Source organism: Amblyomma maculatum, chromosome 9, assembly GCF_055883805.1.
Source record: "Amblyomma maculatum isolate TAMU_Amacu chromosome 9, ASM5588380v1, whole genome shotgun sequence".
Classification (NCBI taxonomy): Eukaryota; Metazoa; Arthropoda; class Arachnida; order Ixodida; family Ixodidae; genus Amblyomma; species Amblyomma maculatum.
Window position 1 is genome coordinate 23,869,214 of NC_139352.1, and position 22,990 is coordinate 23,892,203.

Below are 22,990 nucleotides of genomic sequence, written 5' to 3' on the forward strand. Positions count from 1 at the left end.
GAAGACAATCACTGCGAAAACCTGCCTGTCTTCATGCTTAGAAATAATCAGGCTGCACTCTCGTCAAGCCATTTTTCTTAAGATTGTTGTCTCTTCTCCCCAAATTCCAGTCGCCTGTCATTGCTTGAACTACTGTTTTGTTCTCACTGGCCTACAGTCCTCTTCAATTAACCTTCTGTCCTCTTGCATCCAAAAGCTTTCTTGAAAGGTGTGAAGCAGCACTTATTTCGTGAACTGCTTCACTCCTCCCAGAAACTGTTATCACGTTTACATCCCCAGACATTTTGAACACCTCTTTGGAAGATATCATCAATTGCTACCGTAAAGTCTCTCCTACCCTAAGTTTACTGAAAACGGCCATGCGCAACACCTCGCTCATTTCTCTGCCCCCATAATATCTTTGGAGTCAAACTTCCCAGACTTCACACTTTCACCCTATTCCCTATTTCAAACATCGTTTTCCAGGAACTATTCCCCCACCACCATTTAATACTCCCCAAAAGCTTATTACGCATGCACCCCTTCGTAAACCCACCCCGAAAACTCCCCTCGTTTCGTAGACCGATCAATCCGAAAGGCGGAGAGCTAGTCGTCTCCTGCAAGCTTGGCGGATCACCCAACAAGCAAACGAAAAGATCTTCCCCTGGAATCTTTTGAAAGCATCGCGTCGGTACGTCGGAGTTCTGTGCATTATAAACTGCTGACTCACTTTCCGTATAAATTAGACTTCGCCATGCTATTGCTACTTTATACCCTCTCTTTTTTCTTTTTTGTTTCGCGCTCTTCTGTGTAACGTGCATATCTCTGCGCTGTTTTTTTTTTTTTTTTTTTTTTCTTGTGCCGCAGCTAGATGCGGCACTTTCCAGTGGACCGAGGTTGAGGTAATTGAACTGGTGGGGATTTACGCTCTATGGAAGTGCACTGGGTTGGAAATATAGTAGTAAATAAAGTGCGGAAGCTCATTCATATTCGTGTGTTACGACCGCACGGGAGCGTTGCTGGCGCCAATTGGATGATATATAGTATGTGAATCTGAAACCAGTGGGCAGGTGACGGAGAGAGAACTGTCGAATTGAGAATTATAGGCAGCCACTATCCTGCAGCAAGTACTTCACGGTGGTGACGCGCAGTTACCTCCCCTCGATTCAGGAAAGAGGGATGAAAGGAAGAAGCGAAATATATCAAGTGAGCCTTCCGATGGCCTAGCGGCGATGGCTTCGGGGTTTGATGTGTGAGTTGGCTGCTGGCAGATGTGGAGGAGACAATGTCGAGTGGCAGCTTAGAATCTGGAAGAATTGCAAACTCTAGAGAAGTATTGCGGAGACAAAGGGGACGCTCTAGGCTTCAGTTTTAGCGCAGTTTAGTCTGGTCTGATTAAAATTAACGGCTCTACTCATCAGGATCTCAAAATACTAGTCCAAGAAATACCCAGTGTAGCAGAATATAAATATCTCGGGGTATGGGTAAACGAAGGATTGGCTGACATTGGAAAGCATGATCAATAACTTCAGGCCAAAGGGCGAAGAAATGCCGGTATAATGAAGCATAGGACATTGTGGGGATACACCAGGTATGAGGTTTTGAGGGGTATTTGGAAAGGAATGATGATGCCCAGGGTTGCTTTCGGAAATGCGGTTTTGTGCCTAAAATCAGAGGTGCACTCGACATTAGAAATAAATCAGAAAACCGTCGGGCGATTAGCACTAGGTGCCCACGGCAAAACCACAACTGAGGCGGTACAGGGAAATACGGGCTGGGCATCTTTCGAAGTACGGGAAGCTCAGAGTAAAATATTATGAGGAACGCCTTAGGAAATTGGACAGTAATAGATGGGCAGATAAGGTATTTTAATACCTATACTTAAGAAGCGTTGACTCACAATGGAGAAAAAAAACTAGGAAACTAACCAGTAAGTGTGCTGTTCACAAGGACGAAGAAATAAAGAGCGTTAAGCAACAGGTGAAAAACACAGAAGATAAAAATTGGATAAATTCGATGGAAAAGAAAAGTGTGTGGAATTATACCGAAAGTGTACAAGGCAGATCAGAAAGCTAGCTTTCTTTGATAACTCAAGAGGCAGTGCCTTACGTTTTGAAGCTATATCAGGGTTCCTTAGAACACACAGCTACAAAAAGAAATTTAACAATGAAGATGACGCATTACCAAGATACTTTGTAGGGCGAGTTGGTACACATTCATTATTAATTTAAACAGCGCGAACACGTGGTTTTTTTATCTTGTCTTTTGTCTTCGTGTTCGTGCTGTTTGAATTAATAATTAAGATGACGCATGTGCTGTATGTGGTAACTCCAGTGAAACAATTGACCATATTGACACATGCCATTCATAGACGACGACGAAGATTTTGAACGGGCGATTCAGAGAAGACGACGAAAGCTTTCGTGCTGACCTGACTAGTTGTTGGTGTTCTTTGGTACCAGAGTGCCTTCTGTGTAACGTTACGTTACAATATTACACTAGAATGTAATCGTATTCATCCGGAAGTTGATGCAGCTAGGCGCAGTCACTCTTTCTGGAGCTCTGGTGTTTAGAGATACCAGTGGCCGGGTGAATAAACCGGTTAAGAGAAGTTCTTGTTGGGCTAGTTGGTGTCTATTCATTATAAGTTAAAGGCGCCAAAACAAAACGCACACAGATACGAGAAAAGAGGAACGGGACAGAGCGCCCACACAAATAGAAGGGCCCACTGTATTAGAAATGTAGCTTAAGAGAACTTCTTGTTGGGCTAGTTGGTGTCTATTCATTATAAGTTAAAGGCGCCAAAACAACACGCACACACACACAAGAAAAGAACGGGACAGAGCACCTCCCGTTAAAGGCGCTCTGTCCCGTTCTTCTTTTCTTGTGTGTGTTTGCGTGTTGTTTTGGCGCCTTTAACTTATAAGGAATAAACCGGTGGTGGAGGCTAGCATAAAACGACTGGAAGATTGGTGGCTTAAAAGCAGAAAAGTGACATAATGTTAGTAATGTAGAAACAAAAATGTCAGAAATAGAATGATGGTATAGTCAACTAATCTAAAACAATAATTAAGATATAGGGAGAAAAATGAGCTTGATTCTCCCTAGCTTGGAGAAGTGAGCCAGGGAGAACAATGAACTGAAAAGGAGATGCTCCTATATTCCATCCATCCATACCACGTTTTATAGTTCCGCATCATACATACATTATATGGCGTGTAGTGTGCTTGGTGTAACCGACATGTCACTGCGCATGTTCACCTACTTTCGTTACCAATATATTACACTTAGTTGTTCAGGTCTATTACCTTTCACACTTCATATAGGTAACGATACGAGCAGGGAGCTGTATTTATGGAGCCTCCTTAGTATTCATCTTTTCACTCTTATATAACTCTTCGAAACTGAATAACTTAGGCGTGAGTTCTTTAGAAATTCACGTAATTTTTAAGGCTGGCCATCGCAACAACAGACAACCCGCCCAAGCGGTGCGGACGAACTATACAGCAGGAGAAATTTCACGAGTGTACGCCTTCTCGACATAGAAAAAAACCAAAACATGGTCTTGAGATCACGCGGGAGATAATATATAATGCGGCCGAATGATAAACTCGAGCGTATCGGATGAAGGTTGACTCTATCTCCTCTAATTCAAGCGAAGTTCCTCTCGTAAAGCGGCGGATATGTTGGTGTGTGCACACGAATGCTTCTACAGATACGATGAACTACATCGGGATTCCACTCCCGTCGTCCCGGCCGGGAGAAACGGGAGCGAGGGAGAATTCTGTCATTTGGGAAAGCAGCCCGATAAAAAAAAAGTAAGACTTCCCTTAGCAAGAAAAGAGCACATGCGTCACAAAGTACACGTAGCCGCCAACATCCGCTCGGTGGCTCCTGCGAGCCATTTTTTCATCGCTGTCACGTCGACTACGTCGAGTTTGTGAATCGATCAGAAATCCTCCGCCAGGCGAGGGATAGTGAGGAAAAGGCCAGAGACCAGAGAAAAGAACAAGGGAAATGAAATGAGGAAATGTTGAAGAACACGTGCATGTGGAGGAAGGAAATGGGGAGTGGTCGGCAGCATCGGTAGTGTATCGTGCGGGGAGAGTAAAGCGACGAGCAGTTTTTTCCCGAAATAAAGCGACGCAGGGGAATGCTCCTCAATCGAGCTGTTGCACCTCTCTCGGTCGAGGTCGGAAAACGAGGAATAAGAAGAAAATACAGTGCGCAGATTCTAAACATTATGCAATGGCAGAGAGTGGTCTTTCGTTGGCACAACGCTATGATGAATTTCAGAGTTTTTTGACTAGATTAGTACACATGAGCGTCCAGTATAGTTCTAGTAATCTGACACGCACGTATCGAAATCGAACTAGACGATACAGGCTAGAGTAGGAGTTATAAGGGGGCGTCGTTTGGACTGTTGCAGATAATTTGCAAGGAAACTTTTTGAATCTTACACGAAGTTCTCGTATCCAGTGTTTAAAATATTATTCGGTCGATTTTAGTATCCTTTTATACGTATGATATTCTAAAGAAAGTAACACGCATCGAAGTATAGCATCCTAAACCTACCGTTAAGAATTGTGTAGTGGGCGTGCTTTTAGAAACAAAATTCTTTTTAGTTCTTACGTAACATAACTATTGCTTTGTAAGAACAAGGACGCCTTCATGACGGGCAGCCTAAACGTATGACGCGTGTATCGCATTTTTCCGACCACAATAATTTTAGCTTTCCAAACCACATAAAGGTTTATTTTGTAGCAATTTGTACAATTTATTTTGAAAGAATGTGAGATATTCCAGCGTGAAATAACACCTGTTTCTGATTTTCTCCTTTTTCTGGAAGCCCTAACTACAATTTCCTAATTAAGAACAAGGTATAGCATTCATAAGAATTGTTGTGTGCTCTTTATTTTCGACTGCTCCTTTTTATAATGTGCTTCCAAACCTGGGTTAAGGAATAAAATTATCTCTAGAGATAAGGATACAAAATTTGTAGAGATTGAATTATTGTGCCGGACGCAGGACAGTGTTAATCCCTGATAATATCAGATCATTTTCGTTGCAGTGTATGTTACCCAAGTAATGATCACGGGAATAATAGTAGTGATCCCTGTGTGTGTATAGCTAGAAGTAATATGAAAGACAACACGAGAGTGCGTGGCCTCCACGCTTTCAAATGTGCTGTCAGCGACAGGTGATAAGAATCACTGGTACAGAGGCATCCAAAGTAAGTTTGGTCGGCTGCTCTTCCCGAGCATACCCTTGGCGCTACGCATTCTCGTCTTGCGTTAGTGGCAGCGCTTTGGAAATGGCAGAGGCCACGTGCTCCCGTTTTCCCTTTCATATTTCTTCTAGCTGTACATTCCCTGTCCATATGCAAATTGAGCACTCGATTCTTTGTTATTATCACTGTCTAAAGTAACTGACGAGCGTAGGGGGACTATTAAAGCGATTACAGAGCAGAATGAGGAGCGAAGAAGTAGAAAAGCGAGAAGTTGAAGTTGAAAGTTTATTTTCGAATAAAAAAACAAAGTACAAGAATATACAGCGAGAGGTCCCATGGTACAAGACCGCAGGTGGGACCTCTCATGGTAATAGATTTCGATAGAGAGAAAGTTGCGATAGTCACTGCTTTGCTTCCGTTTCGACTGGGACTAAGAAGCGCGTCTGTTTTCACGCTCGATTCTGGGTTCTTTTTACGACTAGTTTAGGGTAACATTTGCCGAATTGTTAATGCTAGCAGGCTACCTGACTAGCCAACGCCTATGCGGAGCGTATTTGACATCCTAATAATAATTTATTTCTGTAATCAAGGCAGTTTATCCAGAATTATGAGTGGGCGGGTGCAGCTTAGGTAAGCAAGGCCGCTTTGAGTCCTATAGTCCGAATACCATTCAGAAGCAACAAAGCATGGGCCGTAAACATCTTTCACGCTGACATGTTTTCTTCTACCAACACATTCTAGGGAAATAAAAGGGATAAGCCTTCCATTTCTGGGAAAACATTCTTCTGTCAGCCTCGACTACTGTTCCCAAAGACGCGGGATCGAATCCCGGCCTCGGCGGCCGCTTTTCGATGGAGGCGAAAAGCAAGGCGCCCGTGTGCTGTGCGATGTCAGTGCATGTTAAAGAACCCCAGGTGGTCGAAATTTCCGGAGTCCTCCACTACGGCGTCTCTCATAACCTGAGTCGCTTTGGGACGTTAAACCCCACAAACCACTCTTCTGTCTGCGCGTGCCTATATCGCACTCTATCTTGTACAGCCTGAAATAGACGACATTGAATGTCGTCTACGGGCACTTATTTGCTTGAAACAATCAGCGATATGAGCTATACTTTTGTTATTTTCATTTATTTATGTCAGTTTTGTACATAAATTGGCTCGCTGCGCCTCCAACGTTGCTAGAAACGACTCGTTAATGGCGAACTCGTGGCGATTCAATCACCCGACTGCGAGAAATATTTCTGTCCCTCACCCGCAGTGACTGACGTAAGTAGACGCACGTGCGTGGGAGTAATTAAGTAAATATATATTAAATTTCGGGAGGGATTATACGCAGCTTGGTGCTGTCAAATAGAAAGCCACGTACGTAGAACAAGCTATCGGTTTACTTGTGTAGGTGGCCGCCTGTTTTTGTTCCGTTCTCATCAAATCTTTTTCCAGTCATTAGGGCTACCTTCTATTGGCGTCGATAACAGGGGGCCCCGTGCTGAGTACACGCGCCACTCAGTGATGGCCACTGTGCGTGTCTGGCATCGCTTGAAAGCTGCCCTGAACTCCCTTCCCCAAATGGATAGCAGGCTATGGCTGCTGTCTGCTTTTGTGGACATAACTTTATGAAAATAATCCTCACGCCAGCGTCTACTCCTAGCGTTTGCTTACTATCCTATATGCTCATTTCTCATTTTCATTGCCGAAAATCACACACACACACACAAAACAGGCCTCCAGCGCTCCACAACTGTGCAGATAAGAAACAGGCAGACTACTTTCTTACCCGCCTGATTTCAAGGCCAACTGATCAGTGGTTGTCTAAGGCTAGTCGTAGCCTTCCTTATACGTACCCTCGGTTGTTGTATTTTGTTTTAATACATATACGAGCTAACCTTTCGTGTTCAAATGATGTTCATACTATTCTGGCTCCCTTCGTACCCTCTACATTTCGTAATTTGGCATAACCTCTCAGTTATTGCCATGGTTACCGAATGATAAATAAGCTGTTCCTGGCATTTAGGTCCTCAGTGAAGGTGGTACCCAAACCAGTCTGCCAGTCTGCAGAATCCTGCTAGAACCGTTTGCATTCTCGTTACCCCTACGACACGCAGGCACGTCCATACGGCTTAGTTGAAGAGTGACTTTATGTGTGGGTTGGTAGCTTACGCTCTCCTGCCATACCCTTAAAGGATGAGCTTCAGTGTCTCAATAATTTAGCACCTTTCACTGACAGGCATGATAGGCGAATAATGCAGCTGGCAAAAGATGTTTCCGTCGTTGCTTTCGCAATTCAACTAGAGTTAACTATAGCTAAACCACATTTTTTTTATTGGAGCTTCCTATTAGGACGTACCGTAGATGTTGTGTCCGCTAGTTAGAAGAAAGAATACAGCGGGAATTGTATATTACGTAGCATTTCAGTATAAACTACAATCTATCCATTAAATGCGAAAAAGTGATCAGCAGGGCTGCTGACGTAAACAAACCATTGTGACTAGAAAGCAAGATATAGCCAAGCCAAGACTAGGCCAAAACAAACAACTGAACAGAAGTGGTTCTGCTCTAGCCAAGACAAATAAACTGCTCTGATTGCTATTCACCCATGGTTTGAACACGACTCAGAAATGCCCTATTAGCTTTTTATTTTTTATCTCAGTAGCGACATTTACAAGTTTGTTACTTACAGCTGATGCTACTCTTTGACAAAAATGCAAAACATTCCGAGTGATATTTCGGCTGGTGGTGTTTTATAGTTTTGGCTGCTTCTAGCACCTTAGTAGTAAGCTTGCTACATTCACGATATCAAGGCGCTTTTTTTTCTTACTTGAGCTTGTGTAGTGTTCCCAGACACATAACTTTTTCCGCAGTTGGGAGTCGCTAGTTGCGGCGCCACGTCACATCACGATGGCCCTTTGCAATCGCTGCAAACGCAGTTCGCAAATAATATAAGTAAGTTGGGAAGTGTGTTCAGTTTGTGGTGGTCCATCAAAAAATGAAAGCGATAATACGCTTATGGTAAAGAATATACATTACCTTTTTGCGCATTTTACTCGCAGAAAGCCTAGGTCGTAATAAGGTCTAGTTAGAAAATGGGACTGTATACGCTGCTTATAAGGGACCTCTGATATTGGAGATAAAAACTGCTCCCTAGTGCACGTACTTTATAAAAGGATTGAACTGTAGCTGTAAGATTTGTAAAAGGAGTCTTCAGGAGGTTGACAATTGATGCCCCCCGGGAAAGAAGGGCTTAGTGACACACAATGTGTCATGTCTCTCCACTCAGGGCCGTATATTTTCGTTGTGTAATATCAACTAGCCCAAAGTGCCACCTTAGTAAACTCCGATTTTCACCCGTGATCAGAAGCCAAAACAAAGTTTCTAAGAAGATTTACGCAGTCAATGATGCTGAAAGCAGGGATACCAGATGTTTGGAGAAGCATCTATGGGTGAAGGCAATGAGGGCGTCTAACGGACTAATCTCAAATATCATTCAGGGGAGCTGCAGGTTGCCGCTAAAATTGTATAATTGATTTCGCCTGTCTTTGCTGCGGATGAGCGAACCAGCTGTTTTATCGACGTAATGCTATTACGAATTTCGTGTCCGGAACTTAATTTATCTGATATGAACGAACACACGACGTCTCTCGCTTTGTGCACGCTGAGCGTTCGTGAAATGAGCCGCCAGCAGTGTCAAAAAACGCACTCGAAGTTTCTCGGGAACTTCGGCTACTTAGGTCGCGGAATTGCGTACTGACCAGAGTAAGGATAATTTCCCCATAGACACCACCACCACTGCTCTCGCAAAAAGCTGCACAGAGCACGAGTAGGATTATTCTTTGGTTCTTTTACATAGTTGTCAAACAGATGCATGTACCCTTGCTTGCATTCGATTGTTCAATTTAATTTTTATGGTTCCAACGACAATATAAGCATGTAAACTTAATTCAGCATTCCGCTACGGCATTACGTCTTTACTCTGTTCCGCTGAAACAAAGCATGTCACTTGTTTAAAATGTAGGCTGCACTTCTCACGACTCCAATAGTATGTAGTCTTAAATTTACAATATAAGGTTACTATGAAGTTAACCCCAAAGCTGCGTGGGGCTAGAAGTAATTTTCCCTCTTTTCAAGCATCGTCCGGGGGTCCCTAGTTTCTGACAAAAGTAGGGGGAGCTACTGGGGTCGGAGTACAAAGCCCTTTCCTTCCGAGCGCGCTGTCTTTCTTGGCTTGCAAGCGCCTTGTTCCTGCCGGGTCGATCTACAGATATTCAAGCTTTGTGCGCGAGAGGCATCCCCCAGAGGGGCCGAAAAAAAAAAACGAGAGAGGGAATCCTGCGAGCAGCGTTTCGAAATATGCTCTTGCTGGCAAGGGCAAGTTTGTTTTCAAGCGGATCGTACTGTTGGGAGTAAGCCCGGTGGGGCGAGGGTTGCTGTTTTCGTTATTTTACTTTTCTTTTTTGTAGAGTCTTGCTCTTCAGTGGGTGCACAGTAGGCGGTCAGTTGGCTGATGCTTGCATATCTAGAGTACTGTTCAAATTTTGTTTGTGATGGCTGTCGCTGGTCTCACCTTCTTGCCCCAGGGCTTGCGCTCCGTGCATGGAGTGCAGTGCGTGCTGGACAAGGTTGACGCAATGGCTGGACTGCCTCTAAAGACAGTATCTAAAAACCCGTACCTCAGGCAAGCGCTCCAGTCGAGCCGGGCATACGATAACCAGAATCACCCACGCACAATCGCAGCTGCCGCAGAGGCACCGGGCAGCAAAGCTCATCGCCGTCTCTCCGGGACCCCCACACGCTAAGTTCATCGCTGTTACGAGCGTATCCGCGAAAATGCCATAGCGTCAAGTGAATGACACATGCTCGAAAAGCTGTAGGCGGTGCGCCCGCCGTAGCTATGTTTCATAAAGAACCCCCCACCCCCCTTCCTTCGATTTCTGTTTAGTAGCTGGGGCGCCTATTTGGCCAGAATTTTTTGCCATTACGAAGGGCCAGCGTTCGTGACGCAACGCTTTAAAGGGAGCGCATTTAGTTGCTATGTCGGGGAAGCGTACCACCAGTGTTCCCTGAATCGAAACGCGGGTATATGTAATTGTACTGCTCCGCCGGTGTAATACAGCTCCTATATTAACTATTAACTTGTAGTGTGTATTATGGTTTTTTACGTGGGCATCGGCCACCAACCACCGCGGGCTCGAACTTCGCGCGAGCCGAAGCCCCGATCAGCCGTCACCACGCGCGCACTGTCACACAGCAGTGCGCACTCAACCTCCGCAGGGAGGCGAGCGCTTCGCTGCAAAGACACAAGCCTTCTGGTTCACACAGGAGACGTTTATTATACGTCGTCCGCCAGCGGTACACAAACACTCAGTCACCGCGTCCCAGGAGCGCGCGACGCTCCGCTGCGCGCACGCAGTGACAATGAATGCGTGCCGCAAGCACGCAAGGACATGCTGTGATCTCTCTCTCTCTCGCAGTGAGCAAAGGGTTCCTTTGAGCGAGAGTGGGCAACCACCGCAAGGTACGCCTGTCCCGGATCGTTAGATCACGATCGACGGGCTCGAGCTGCTCTCTCAGGTACGACCCGGAGCAGACGAACTCGAGTACACACTGGTCTGCGCGGACAAAGGTCGGCAGGCAAGAACAGTAGCGCACGCACCTTGCGATGTTTCGGAGGGGTCTCCCTCTGAGCTCCGCTCGGACGGTCGCGCAAGCGCGGCCGTCGAAGCGGTGCCGTGGTCCCGCCAAAAGGCGCCAATGAGAACAGCCACTGGGACGCCAGGGCGAAGCTGTGGCCGAACGACAGTGAAAAGTTGTCCGAACATCTCTCGTTCGCCGCCTAAGGCGGGAGAACGGGAGCGAGGAAAACAACATGGCACAGGCGGCGGCCGCTCAAAGGGCAGCCGCGGCAAGCCCGAATCCCACAGTATTAACGCGATAAGCTAGAATAGTTTGTAAGGATTAGAGCTTAGCGAGAGCAGGGTGAAACTAAAGGAGCTGAGCACTGTACTTTCGTGCCGTCGTTGAGTTTATGCGCTCTTACATGTGAACTTTTTTAAGCATGTTGTCTACGCCCTGTTTTATACTCGGTACAAAGACTGTGAAAAAATTCCACCATATATGAGCGCGGGACACTTAACAACCCTACTATCAGCGGACTTTAATTCATCTGTGGCTGTGTTCTGCGTTGTCATCTTACTGAATGTGACTAACTAACTAGCCCAGCACGATGTTTTATTTCAGCCCTGTTTTAGCTCTGTGATTTCCAGGGGAGTAGCGTCACCGAACATTTTCGCTATCGGCTATAGCTCGAGAGCGGCTTCGGAGCAGTTACGGTCAGTGCAGGCAGAGAACAGTTTTGTGATAAACGAGAGCATCCCTTACAGACATACCACACCTCCCCTGCCCCCCATTTCATATCTTCAACTTCGTTCGGCAGCATCTTTCTTCGCAGCATCGTTCCTTCTCTCATGTACTCTATAGTACTGTAGTATGCAGGATTTTTGCATTCAGCGTTTCCTAAATGGAATGAACACGATACAGCAGGTACACAGAACACGCGAACACAGAGAGGGAAGTTGGAGACAAAGCCGATTTATTTCAGAAGCAGGCGGACATTTACATGTGGAAGCTGTCCTGGTGTGACACAAAGGCACACCATGCACGATGCCGCTTCTCAACTCTGTTCCGCATTTTGCACAATCGCCACACTGCGTCTTCTGTAATCATTACCGTTGTACCGTATGCGCACAAAACTACCACCAGCAGCAACAGGCATCCACCCTTCGGATGCCCGGGGGACAGCGAGAGGAGATGCTGTGCCTAAAAGGCACACCACCTCGCCTTGTCCACCACACACGGCGGCTAAGTGTACAGCCGGACTCTAGAAGGATCCGGAACGACACTGGCAAGAATCTCAGTCCCCGCAACACAGCGATCGAAGGCATAAGCGCTGCAGGCGCTGGGATTCGAACCAGCGTCTTCGCGTGTGCGAGCTCAGCACGTTACCCACTTAGCTACCGTGTGGCACGGCTTCGAGGTCACATTCAAAATAGGTGTTCCGTGGGGGATGAAGCGGTCATACGGGAGCATGCGCCGTGCCTACTTGCTGATTTTTACGTGATAGTACGATCGTGAAGCATATCTCGCGATATCGAGTGCAGCCTCTGTATATATCGCCGCGCTTGATATCGAATGCAGCCGATGTAAATTTCGTGCCTGGTGATGCATGATTACCTTGTCACTTCTTTCCATGCTTCATTGTCCAGACGGCGTATATAAGAAAGGTGAACAACGTGCCTATATTTCAATGACGGGCGTGCTGTTTGGCACTTTTCTACGAAAGTTCGCTAGTGAGGCGCCCTAAGGTAGATACGTACTTTCGCATGTCTACGCCTACGCCTGACACGTTTTCCAGTAATGGGCGTTTTAATGTGAATGTTCTACAAAAAATAACATTAGAACCAACCAGCCACTCCATAACTTCTCATTCAGAATGATACGTCGTCTACATTTCCAAATGTATCACTAATGCTGACGTGACGCACAAAGCCTGTTTATTCGCGATATGTTTTTTGGTTTGTGTGGTTTGACGTCCAAAAGAGGCTTAAAGTATAATAGACCAAGCAGTGGAAAGCTCCAAAAATTTCGATCGTTTACAGTTCCTTAACGTGCACTGACATCACACAGAGCCACGGGCGCTTTGCTTCCTGCTTCCATCGAAAAGCGGCCGCCGCGTCAGGATTCGATCTCCTATCCTTGTGCACAGTGGTGGATCACATCTGTATCGCAATCCTATACCGAATTTCGCGGAGTTCGCGGCTCGTGCAATAGCCAGCACCTTGAAAAGAAAGAGTTCTGCGAGTGAACGGTGTGCTATAGGAGAAATGAAATAGTACAGCAAAGCTTACTGTCATAGTGCTGATAGAACCCGAACTCAATGTCCATACTCGCTGTCGGAGCGCCGAGCATTCGTGAGTTTTTGTGACATATAGCATGTGACATGCTGCTGCTGCAGTTGCAGTTGCTGCTGCGGCTGCGGCTGCGGTTGCAGTTACTGGTGTGGCTGCGGTTGCTGGTGCTGGTGCTGGTGCTGGTGCGGCTGCGGTTGCGGGCGCTGGTGCGGCTGCGGTTGCTGGTGCGGTTGCTGGTGCTGGTGCTGGTGCTGGTCCTGGTGCTGCTGCGGTTGCTGCTGCTGCTGCTGCGGCTGCAGCTGGTGCGGTGGAGGCTGCGGCTGCGACGGCGGTTGCGGCTGCTGCGGTTGCAGTTCCTCCTGCTGCTACTGCTGCCGCTCCGGCTGCAGTTCGTGATGCGGCTGCGGCTTCGGTGGAGGCTGCGGCTGCGACTGCGGTTGCGGCTGCTGCTGCTGCGGGTGTGGCTGCGGTTGCAGTTCCTTTCGCTGCTACTGCGGCCGCTGCGGTTGCAGTTCCTGCTGCGGCTGCTGCGGCTGCAGTCACGGCTCCAGCTTCTGCTGCGGCTGCTGCTGCTGCTGCTGCGGCTACGGCTGCGGTTGCGGCTGCGGCTACTGGTGCTGCTGCGGCTGCGGCTGCGCAGCCGCTACAGCCGCCGCAGCGGTTACAGCCGCTACTGCGGCTGCGGTTGCAGCTGCGGGTGCTGCTCCTGCTGCGGCTGCGTTTGCAGCTGCGGTTGCGGTTGCAGCTGCGGCAGCTCCTGCTGCTGCGGTTGCGGCTGCGGCTGTTACGGCTGCTGCTGCGGCTGCGGTTACAGCTGCGGCTGCGGTTACTGCGGCTGCGGTTGCAGCTGCTGCTGCGGTTACGGCTGCTGCTGCTATTGCTGCGGTTGCAGCTGCTGCGGCTGCGGCTGCCGTTACGGCTGCTGCTGCGGCTGGGGCTACAGCTGCGGTTGCAGGTGCTGCTGCTCCTGCTGCACCTGCCCCTTCGGCTCCTGCTGCTGCTGCTGTGGCTGCGGCTGCGATTGCAGCTGCTGCGGTTACTGCAGATGCGGCCGCGGTTGCTGAGGCTGCAGCTTCAGCTGCTAATGCGGCTGCGGCTGCGGTTGCAGCTGCTGCTGCAGTACGGACTGGTGCTGCGGTTACAGCTGCTGTGGCTACTGCTGCTGGTGCTGCTGCTGGTGCTCCTGCGGCTGCTACTGCGGCTGCGGCGACGGCTGCTGCTGTGGCTGCGGTTGCGACGGCTGCTGCAGTACCGGCTGCTGCTGCTGCGGTTACAGCAGCTGCTGTGACTAGATTTGCGGCTGCGGCTGCGGTTGCGGCTGCTGCTGCAGTACCAGCTGCTGCTGCTGGGGTTACAGCTGCTGCGGTTGCTGCTGCGATTGCAGCAGCATCCGCCGCCGCAGCTGGAACCGCAGCCGCAGCAGCAGCAGCAGCCGCTGTTGCAGCTGCTGTGACTACTGCTGCGGTTCCAGCTGCTGCTGGTGCTGCTGCGGCTGTTGCAGCTGCTGCTACTAGTGCTGCGGTTCCAGCTGCTGCTGGTGCTGCTGCTGCTACTGTTCCTGCAGCTGCGGTTACAGCTGCAGCTGCGGCTGCATTTAGGGTTTCAGCTGCGGCTGCTGCAGCTTATGCTGCGGCTGCTACTGCTGCTGCGGTTACTGCTGCTGCTGTGGCTGGATTTGCGGCTGCGGCTGCGGCTGCGGCTGCTGCTGCAGTACCAGCTGCTGCTGCTGCGGTTACAGCTGCTGCGGTTGCAGCTGCGATTGCAGCAGGATCCGCCGCCGCAGCAGCAGCAGCTGCAACCGCAGCAGCAGCCGCTGTTACAGCAACTGCTGCGGCTGGATTTGCGGTTTCAGCTGCGGCTGCTGCTGTAGTAGAATCTGCTGCTGCTGCTGCGGCTGCAGTTCCAGCTACGGTTGCAGCTGCAGTTCCCGCTGCTGCCGCGGCTGCGGTTGCAGCTGCTGCCGCGGCTGGGGCTGCTGCAGCTGCTGCTGCGGCTGCGGCTGCTACTGCTGCTTCTGCGGTTACAGCTGCTGCGGCTTGATTCGGGGCTGCCGCTGCGGCTGCTGCGGTTCCAGCATCCGCTGCCGCAGCTGTAACCGCAGCCGCAGCAGCAGCTGCTGTTGCTACTGCGGATACGGTTCCGGCTGCGGTTGCGGCTGCTGCTGCGGCTGCAATTGCAGCTGCAGCTGCTACCGTTCCTGCTGCTGCGGTTACAGCTGCTGCTGCTGTGGCTGCGGTTGCATCTGCTGCTGCTGCGGCTGTAACCGCAGCTGTAACCGCATCCGCAGCTGTAACCGCAGCCGCAGCATCTGCTGCTTCGGCTGCGGTTGCAGCTGCTACCGTGGCTGCGGTTACAGATCCAGCTACTGCTGCTGCTGCTTCTGCTGCTGCGGTTACACCTGCTTCTGCGGTTACAGCTGCTGCGGCTGCAGTTCCAGCTGCGGTTGCAGCTGCCGTTCCTGCAGCATCCGCTGCCGCAGCTGTAACCGCAGCCGCAGCAGCAGCAGCTGCAACCGCTGCAGCAGCTGCTATTGCAGCTGCTGTCGCTACTGCTGCTGTTACAGCTGCTGCTGGTGCTCCTGGAGCTGCTGCGGCTGCAACTGCGGCTGATGCTGCGGATGCGGTTGCGGCTCCTGCTTCTGCGGCTGAGGCAGCAGCTTCTGCTGCGGCTGCGTTTACAGCTACTGCTGGTGCCTCTGTTACAGCTGCTGCTGCGCATGCGGTTACAGCTTGCAGCGGCTGCGGTTACAGCGGCTGCTCCTCCTGCTGCGGCTGCGGCAGCGGTTTGGTCTGTAGTTTCAGCTACTGCCGCTGCTGCGGCTGCGGCTGCTGCTGCAGTACCAGCTGCTGCGGCTACTGTTGCGGCTGCTGCTGCGGCGCAGATGCAGCTGTAACCGCAGCCGCAGCAGCTGCAGCAGTAGCAGCAGCGAAGATTGCAGCTGCTGCTGCTACTGCTGCTGTTGCTGCTGCTGGTGGTGCTGCTGCGGCCTGCTGCTGCTGCTGCAGTTCCAGCTGCTGCGGCTGCGGTTTCAGCTGCGGCTGCAGCTACAGCTGCTGCTGCGGTTACAGCTGTGGCTTCTGCTGCTGCGGCTGCGGCTGCGTTTGCAGCTGCTGCTGCGACTGTGGTTGCAGCCGCGGTTGTGGCTGCGGCTGCCGTTGCAGCTGCCTCGCTTCCAGCTGCTGCTGCTGCTGCGGCTGCGGTTGCAGCTGCGGCGGCTGCATTTGCAGTTCGTGCTGCGGCTGCTGCTGCAGTTGCAGTTGCTGCTGCGGCTGCTGCTGCAGTTGCAGTTGCTGCTGCGGCTGCAGTTGCAGTTCCTGTTGCTGCTGCGGCTGCGGATGCAGTTGCAGTTGTTACTGCTGCTGCAGGTGCAGTTGTTGCTGCAGCTACGGCTGCGGCTGCAGTTGTTCCTGCTGCTGCGGTTGCAGCTGCGATTGCAGCAGCATCCGCCGCCGCAGCTGGAACCGCAGCCGCAGCAGCAGCCGCTGTTGCAGCTGCTCTTACTACTGCTGCGGTTCCAGCTGCTGCTGGTGCTGCTGCGGCTGTTGCAGCTGCTGCTACTACTGCTGCGGTTCCAGCTGCTGCTGGTGCTGCTGCGGCTGCGGTTGCGGGTGCTGCTGCGGTTGCGGCTGTGGCAGCGGCTGCTACTGCAGCTGCGACTGCTGCCGCGGCTGCTGCTGTGGGTATTGCTGCGGCTGCTGCTGTCGCGGTTACGGTTGCTGCTGCTGCTACTGTTCCTGCTGCTGCGGTAACAGCTGCTGCTGCGGCTGGATTTGCGGTTCCAGCTGTGGCTGCGGCTGTGGTTTCGGCTGCTGCTGCGGCTGCAGTTCCAGCTGCGGTTGCAGCTGCAGTACCAGCTGCTGCTGCTGCGGCTGCAGTTCCAGCTACGGTTGCAGCTGCAATTCCAGCTGCTGCCGCGGCTGCGGCTGCTGCAGCTGATGCTGCGGCTGGGTTTCCGGTTGCAGCTGCTGCTGCGCTGGGAACAGCAGCTGCTGCTGCGGCTGCGATTGCAGCTGCAGCTGATACTGCGGCTGCTACTGCTGCTGCGGTTACAGCTGCTGCTGCTGCGGCTGGATTTCCGGTTGCGGCTGCTGCTGCTGCGGTTGCAGCGTCCGCTGCCGCAGCTGTAACCGCAGCCGCAGCAGCAGCAGCACCTGCAACCGCAGCAGCAGCTGCCATTTCAGCTGCTGTTGCTGCTGCTGCGGGTGTTGCTGCGGGTGCTGCTGCGGCTGCTGCTGCGGCTGCGGTTGCGGCTGCTGCTCCGGCTGCAGTTCGAGCTGCTGCTGCGATTACAGCTGCTGCTGCGTCTGCGGTTGCAAATGCTGCTGCGGCTGCGATTGCATGTGCTGCTGCTGCGGCTGCGATTGCATCTCCTGCTGCTGCGGCTGCGATTGCAGCTGCGGTTACAGCTGCGGCTGCGGCTACTGCTGGAGTACCAGCTGCTGCTGCGGCGGCAGTTGCAGCTGCTGCCGCGGCTGCGGTTGCAGGTGCAGCTGATTCTGCGGCTGCGGCTGCTACTGGTGCTGCTGCGGCTGCGGTTGCAGCTGCTGCTGCTGCGGTTACAGCTGCTGCTGCGGCTGCAGCTGCGGTTACAGCTGCAGCGGCGGCTGCGGTTACAGCTACTGCTGTGGCTGGATTTGCGGTTTCAGCTGCGGCTGCTGCTGCAGTACCATCTGCTGCTGCTGCGGCTGCAGTTCCAGCTGCTGCCGCGGCTGCGGTTGCAGCTGCTGCCGCGTCTGCGGTTGCAGCTGCTGCCGCGGCTGGGTTTGCGGTTGCAGCTGCTGCTGCGGCTGCGGTTGCTGCTGCTGCTGTGGCTGCGGTTGCAGCTGCTGCTGCGGCTGCGGTTGTAGCTACTGCTGCGGCTGGATTCGCGGCTGCGGCTGCTGCGGTTCCAGCATCCGCTGCCGCAGCTGTAACCGCAACCGCAGCAGCAGCATCAGCAGCAGCTGCTGTTGCTACTGCGGCTACTGTTCCGGCTGCTGCTGCGGCTGCTACTGCGGCGTCTCCTGCTGCGGTTGATACTGCGGCTGCGGTTGCGGCTGCAGTTCCAGCTGCTGCTGCGGCTGCGATTGCAGCTGCAGCTGCTACTGTTCCTGCTGCTGTGGTTACAGCTGCTCCTGCGTCTGCGGTTGCAGCAGCTGCTGCTGCGGCTGCGATTGCATCTGCTGCGGCTGCGATTGCAGCTTCTGTTGCTGCGGCTGAGATTGCAGCTGCAGTACCAGCTGCAGCTGCTGCAGCTGTAACCGCAGCTGTAACCGCATCCGCAGCATCTACCGCTTCGGCTGCGGTTGCAGCTGCTGCCGCGGCTGCGGTTGCAGATGCAGCTGATGCTGCGGCTGCTTCTCGTGCTGCTGCTTCTGCTGCTGCGGTTACACCTGCTTCTGCGGTTCTGCGGCTGCGGCTGCGGTTACAGCTGCTGCTGAGGCTGGATTTGCGGTTGCGGCTGCTGCTGCAATACCAGCTGCTGCTGCTGCGGTTACAGCTGCTGCGGCTGCAGTTCCAGCTGCGGTTGCAGCTGCCGTTCCTGCAGCATCCGCTGCCGCAGCTGTAACCGCAGCCGCAGCAGTAGCTGCAACCGCTGCAGCAGCTGCTATTGCAGCTGCTGTCGCTACTGCTGCTGTTAGAGCTGCTGCTAGTGCTCCTGGAGCTGCTGCGGCTGGGGCTGCGGCTGATGCTGCGGCTGCGGTTACAGCTTCTGCTGCGGCTGCGGTTACAGCTTCTGCTGCGGTTGCGGTTGCAGCTGCTGCTGGTGCCTCCGTTATAGCTGCTGCTGCGGCTGCGGTTACAGCTGCTGCTGCTCCTGCTGCGGCTGCGGCAGCGGCTTCGTCTGTAGTTTCAACTGCTGCCGCTGCTGCGGCTGCTGCTGCAGTACCAGCTGCTGCGGCTACTGTTTCGGCTGCTGCTGCGGCGCAGATGCAGCTGTAACCGCAGCCGCAGCAGCCGCAGCAGTAGCAGCAGCGATGATTGCAGCTGCTGCTGCTGGTGCTGCTGCGGCTGCGGTTTCTGCTGCTGCTGCTGCAGTTCCAGCTGCTGCGGCTGCGGTTGCAGCTGCTGCTGCTGCTGCTGCGGGTACAGCTGCGGCTGCGGGTACAGCTGCGGCTGCGGCTACAGCTGCTGCTGCGGTTACAGCTGCTGCTGCGGTTACAGCTGCTGCTGCGGTTACAGCTGTGGCTTGTGCTGCTGCGGCTGCGTTTGCAGCCGCGGTTGTGGCTGCGGCTGCGGTTGCAGCTGCCTCGCTTCCAGCTGCTGCTGCTGCTGCGGCTGCGGCTGCTTCTGCGGCTGCGGATGCAGTTGCAGTTGTTGCTGCTGCTGCTTCTGCAGGTGCAGTTGTTGCTGCAGCTACGGCTGCGGCTGCAGTTGCTGCTGCTGCTGCTGCGGCTAGCGTCGCTAGCCGCAGCAGAAGCAGCAGGTCGCTAGCATAGAACGGCCCGGAAAGTCCGCAGAGAAAAGCGTGGGACCCTGTCCCATTGAAGTGTGCCCTCTCTCCCGAACGCGCAGTCTCGAAGTGGAGTCTCTGAACTACACGCGCAGTCTCTAAACTACAGAACCCTAAAGTCACACAGATGCCTGACTTTAGAAGCTATGTTAATATTTTTAGAAGCTATTTGTGAAGCGCGCATAACAGGGAAGTCGCGATTACAGCTTTGGCGCAACGGGAAAAAGACGAGCAGCATCACCTCTCTGTCGGAAGTGCGTATCTCGCAGTGTAGCCGAAAACATGTCACAAAAGCTCACCAGCGCTCGATGCGCTGACAGCGAGTGTCCACATCGAGTCGCCGCTTTGCCGTGGTTATTTTGCAGAAGAACGTTTGGGGCTGTATCAGCTCACGCGGATTGATGAGCTCACGCAAAGCTTTGCTGTACTATTTTTCCTTTGCTGTAGTACACAGTTCATACGCAAAACTCGTTGTTTTGACTGAGCTGGCCATTTCATTAGTAATGAACTCCTAGACTGGGGGTGCGAACTTCGCGAAATTCGGTATAGGAATAGCAGCCTTGTGATCCACTTGCGATCCACGGTGCGGGATCAAATCCTGACGCGGCGGCCGCTTAATTTTCAATGAAAGCGGAAAGCAAAGCGCCCGTGTGTGGTGCGATGTCAGTGCACGTTAAAGAACTGTAAATGATTGAAATTTTCGGAGCTTTTCACTACGGCCTCTATTATACCTGGGGTCACTTTGGGACATCAAACCCCATAAACCAAACCAAAGATCTCGAACAAAGAGGCGTTGTGCGCCACGTCAGCATTAATAATAGATTTGGAAATAGACGACATATCCTTCCGAACGAGAGTTTCCTTATTGGCTGTTTGATTTTTCTGTAATTTTTTCGAAAACATTCACATTACAACGCGCATTAATGGAAAACGTGCCAGGCGTTTGTGTAGACGTGCAAAACTAAGCCTCTACCTTAAGGGCGCCTTGCGGGTCCCAAATGTTACACTGTCAGCTAGTTGATACCTTCGTGTGGGCCGCTCAGTGCGGCATCATGGAAACGTGCACTGCTATGGAATCACATACACGCGACACATGGAACAACAGAATTAGCGAAGTGGTGTTGTTCCGTCAACCCACCATCCGTATACCTCCCTCATCGTCCCACAGGCTCTACCTGCGTCTTTCTATACCGTTCAGAAATCTCCACACACCCTGGAGCCTTCTGATACCACGTACATACTTTAAAACCAAATAGAAAGAAGCAAAATCTCTGTACAGGACCCGGAAACGGCTGGAAGAGAGAAATGGAAGTGAATACACCACCCCATGTAACATAGTGGTCGGCAGTAAACGTCTTTCCTCTGTATTTGCAAGTGGGGAGAATAGAAATAGATATCATTTTTGCTATGCAACTTGAATGGTCACGTCTTGCTTTGGTGATGGAACCATTCATTAACGCCCGACAAATAATAGCTGCTATATAACATGTTCGATGATGTTTTACTTGATATTATTCATGTGGTGTTGGCCACTTGACTGCAGAAAGTGAGAACTGAATCCTCGCAGATCATGCAGCCCTGCTGGCCCTGCCAAGTCAATACTGACATGCGTCGTTTTGCACCCAGTGAGTTTTGCTTTCACGCGTTTGTACACGAATAGATTATGTTCATCTTCCCTGCATTATATAAGGTAATTATGCTCTTTAGCGTTGACTTCGTACTTTCACAATGCTTTATAGACAGAGTTCATTTTACTAAGCAAGCAGCAAACGCCAGTGCGTACTGTGCGGGCCACGTGTGTACGCCGTGATGCTGCGCTTTGTCCTGTGTCACAGCAGGCCACAAGTGCATCATCAAATACATGCATTGCAAAGGCGTAAGTTTAGAAATGTGGCGCAAACACTCCCACGAGTTTTGTCTGTAGACAACGCGTTAAAAGAAATACATAATATTGGCAAAATATGAATTTTTATGGCGCCACAGCAGCACCTATATATTAATGCGCGGGAGGTGAGATTTTCGATGTCTAATTTTTTATCTGCATGACAGGTAACCACAATGAATAGTAAAAGCAAATATTTGACGAGGAAAGAACAGAAGGTAGTTGTCACAGTCTCGACAGACTTTTCTCTGCGGCTTCGGATGTCTACATTTTATCCCTGAATATCGTGCCAAGCAACTGAATCCCATCATGGAGCTGTTGTGGGCTCGGAGTTTCAAATCGCAATGTTTAACGGACGTAAAGGCACAGATCAATTTCATTTTATTCAAATTAGACGAATTCATTCGAGTTCAGCCTGTCTGCGTAAAAAGCTGAAGGGCCATGTGTTGCAGGAAAGCCGACGTCGTTAGTGTCCCCCGCAGTTCGTCGCGTATTACCAGTTCTGACAAGTCGAAAGGGTGATGATGTCCGAGCTATATTTAGAACACACCACAGCACACAGGTTAAACGGCACGTCGCGCACGGAGTGAAAATGTCTAGTAAAAAGTAAGTGAATCGCTAAGCTAAGTTAACATATAAAGGAATACTGAATTAAACGCCTCGAGACCTTTTGTTCACGTGCCAGAAGGCCTTCATGCAGTGGCTGTGAGCAAGAATGGTTGAAATCAGTCACGTGGACTTCCACGTAAGCTGGTGTCTTGCTGTGTTCTTTTCAAATGAACAAGCACTTTGTGGTGATTTCTATGGTGATAACTGCCACGAACTTCCCGATTAAAAAGACGAAAAATGCGTCAAGACAACATGAACTGCGCCGATCTGTTTTTCCTCTAGCGAAGAGGAGGGAGACTGTGCTTGAGCGTAAGCAGAAAATACCTGACATGATGGCAACATACCTGCACTCCTCCAGCTAACATCGTGCGCGGAGGGTGTATGCATGCAGGGGCTATCGACAACGTAGGAGTCCGACAAATCTCAGAGAAACTCTGAGGAAGAGTACGGCGAAAAAGGTTGAATAAAATATTAGTATATGTTATTACAAATTAGTAATATTAAAACTATCTTGAAGCCACTGTAATCAACGGCCGTTTAGTACGTAACGTTTTGGAGTTACGTAGGCGGCAATGTTTTTGCCATGCAAACAGCCTATAGCACTGTGAGTAACATTTGTATTCAACGCAGACTCCGCCGACTAATTCGAGCCTTAAAGCGTGGGCCTGAACGCGTGCCTGTACAAGTCGTTTCCCTGGTGCCCTTCCTCGATTCCAAGCTGCTGAAGCGGCTTCGGTCGCGTTTTGGGATGCACGAACAAACCGCTACAAGCACCGCTTGCCTGGAGACCTCGGCGGACGAAAACGTCGCGAAGGAAGAGCAGCAGGTGGAGGACGTCTACAACAAGCGCAACTTCGAACAACATGCGCTGCACGTGCGCAGTTTAGGCAAGATATACAGCTTCATCCGACCTCGCACTGCTATCGGCAGGATCAGCTTCACGGTGAGTGCCTCGGC

General features: G+C 51.3%; 1 protein-coding gene across 1 annotated transcript in view; it reads right to left on the reverse strand.

Annotated features, from left to right (window-relative positions):
- Nucleotides 1-13,143, reverse strand: part of LOC146178596 (uncharacterized) — a 148,685-nt gene extending 135,542 nt beyond the window's left edge. Inside the window, exon 1 of the mRNA XM_084580005.1 lies at nucleotides 13,107-13,143. Within this exon, the coding sequence (XP_084436131.1) occupies nucleotides 13,107-13,143 (37 nt within the window). The remainder of the gene's footprint in view (nucleotides 1-13,106) is intronic.
- Between the last annotated feature and the right edge of the window lie 9,847 nt (nucleotides 13,144-22,990).